General features: G+C 40.1%; 1 protein-coding gene across 1 annotated transcript in view; it reads right to left on the bottom strand.

The window, feature by feature from the left end:
* The window catches only part of THSD4 (thrombospondin, type I, domain containing 4), an 868,930-nt gene extending 868,401 nt beyond the window's left edge, over window positions 1-529 (bottom strand). The window contains exon 1 of the mRNA XM_006888339.1: window positions 469-529. Coding sequence (XP_006888401.1) covers window positions 469-497 — 29 coding nt within the window. The 5' untranslated portion in view covers window positions 498-529. The remainder of the gene's footprint in view (window positions 1-468) is intronic.
* Window positions 530-2,350: the final 1,821 nt, after the last annotated feature.

The raw sequence follows: 2,350 nt of genomic DNA on the forward strand, positions 1-2,350 counted from the left end.
GGGTTTAGGGCTGTTGTGCATAGGGTCGCTATGAATCGCAAACGACTTGACGGCACATAACAACAACAACAACAGATCAATTAAGTCAAAATTTGTGGGATATAGGCACAGGACAATTTTTTAAGTTATGTGGGTAATTTTATTGCACAACTATGGTAAATATCCACTGACGGGATCATACTTCTATTTCAGAATATTTGAGGACCGGAGAAATGTTTCCCAGCAAGAAGTGGAGCACAGCTTGGAGAGAGGTCTTTGGATCTCAAGCCAAGCACATCATGGCACAGGATTCAACCTACCCCAGGCCTCAGAGAATCTTGTGAAAAGCAAACTACTACACACGTACATCTTATACCAAAACAACCAATGAGCTATAGACCGGGAAGGCCAATGAGTAGAAGAAACTGTAAAACTCAGCTATCAAATTTCCCCTTGTCCTGATTTCTTTTCTCCAGGTGCTCCACTTACCTGAGTGATCTCAAGAAATGAAAACCCATGCTGCTGGGAGTCTAGGGAACAGCGAGGGCTCCTCCAAGGTGAGGCCAGTTCTCTGCAGGTAGGAATGGTGTTCAGCTCCTAAAAAAAGAACAGCAATGTTATCTTTAGCACCATTTGCTCAGGAAGATAACAGATACCAAAGGGACACAGGTGGTTCCCTGAGGAGCCAAATCCAACCAATGAAACCAGGAGGAGATAAAGGGATTTTTTTAATGTCGCTGCTTAGTTACTGTCACCAGGATTTCCCAACTGGAATATGGTTATGTATAAACATGAGCTAGAAAATTTAAACTACATCTAGCAGAAGCTCCCAGTGTCTGATTCACAGAAAATGTTTCATAAATTTCCCACACAACTACCTCAGGTTCTAAGCTAATAGAGGTGTTGTCATTAGATAAATCTGAACTGGAAATCCAGCTTGTATTCTACCTCTGCATGTCTTGGTTTCTCCAGCCATAGAGTACAGGTGAAAACATCATTTAACAATAAAAGGAATACATTACTAATACAGAAAACAATAGGAATGAGTCTAAAAAATTGTATGCTAAGTAAAAGAATCTAGACACAAGGGACCACATAGTGAGTGACAGTATTAACAGGAAATGTCTAGAAAAACCAAATCAAGAGCAACAGACCATAGAGGAGTGGTGGCCAGGAACTGAAGGGAATAGAAGAGTAAAGAGTTATGTTCAGAGGTGACAAAATGGTCTCAAATTGGATGTCAGTGATCATTCGACAACCCTGTGACTATTTTAAAAAAAACCCAAACAACATACACTTAAAAGTACACTTTCAGTAGATGAAAAGAATACTATGTCATTGGTATCTCAATGAAATTGTTTAGAAAATATTGCCTTTATTTGAGAAGAGGCCATGGCACCAGGGATATCATTGCTGATGTCAGATGGATCTTGGATGGAAGCATAGAGTATGAGAAAGCGGTCTGTGCTTCATTGACTTTGCAAAGGTTTTTGACTGTGTAGATCACAAAACATTATGGGTAACTCTGAAAATAATGGGCATTTCAGAACATTTAAATGTGTTCATGTGAAACCCATAACTAGACCAAGAGGCTGTTGTGTGAACACAGCAAGAGAATTCTGCATGGTTCAAAATCAAGAAAGTTGTGCATCTGAAATGTATCCTTTCTTCATACCTATTCAATCTGTATGCTGAGCAAATCATTCAAGAAGCTGGATTCTATGAAGAAGAATGCAGCATCAGGATCTGAGTAAGATTCATCAACAACCTGTGTTATGCAAATGATCTGAGTAAGATTCATCAACAACCTGCAATGACACAACTTTGCTTGCTGAAAAGTGAGGAGGACTTGAAGCACTTGCTGCAAAAGATTAAGGACTACAGCCTTCAATATGGATTACATCTCACATCAAGAAAACAAAAATCCTCACCAATAGGCAACATAAAGATAAATGGAGAAAAGACGGAAATCGTCAACTACTGCATCTTGCTTGGATCTACAACCAACACTCTTAGTACCAGCAGTCAAGAAATCAAAAGACAAGTCACACTGGGAAAGTCTGCTGTCAGATTTGCTAAAGAACAATGTCTTCCATTTAAAGTAAGGTGTGCCTGATCTAAGTCACAGTCTTCTCAATTGCTTGCTATACATCTGAAAGTGAGACTAAGGATGACAGAAGAAAAACCAATGCTTCAGAGTTTATGGTGTTGAGGAAGAGTACTGAGTATCCTATGGACCGCCAAGAGAACAAGAGAGCTTTCTTTGCCTTAGAGAGCATGAAACGAGGGAGCTCCGTGGAGGTAAGGAAGGTGAAGAGTCATCGCACATGCTTTTGGCATATTATTAGGAGAGGCCAGTCCTTGGGGAAGG

The sequence above is a fragment of the Elephantulus edwardii genome, unplaced genomic scaffold, assembly GCF_000299155.1.
Source record: "Elephantulus edwardii isolate Elephantulus edwardi_28Jun2011 unplaced genomic scaffold, EleEdw1.0 scaffold00066, whole genome shotgun sequence".
Lineage (NCBI taxonomy): Eukaryota > Metazoa > Chordata > Mammalia > Macroscelidea > Macroscelididae > Elephantulus > Elephantulus edwardii.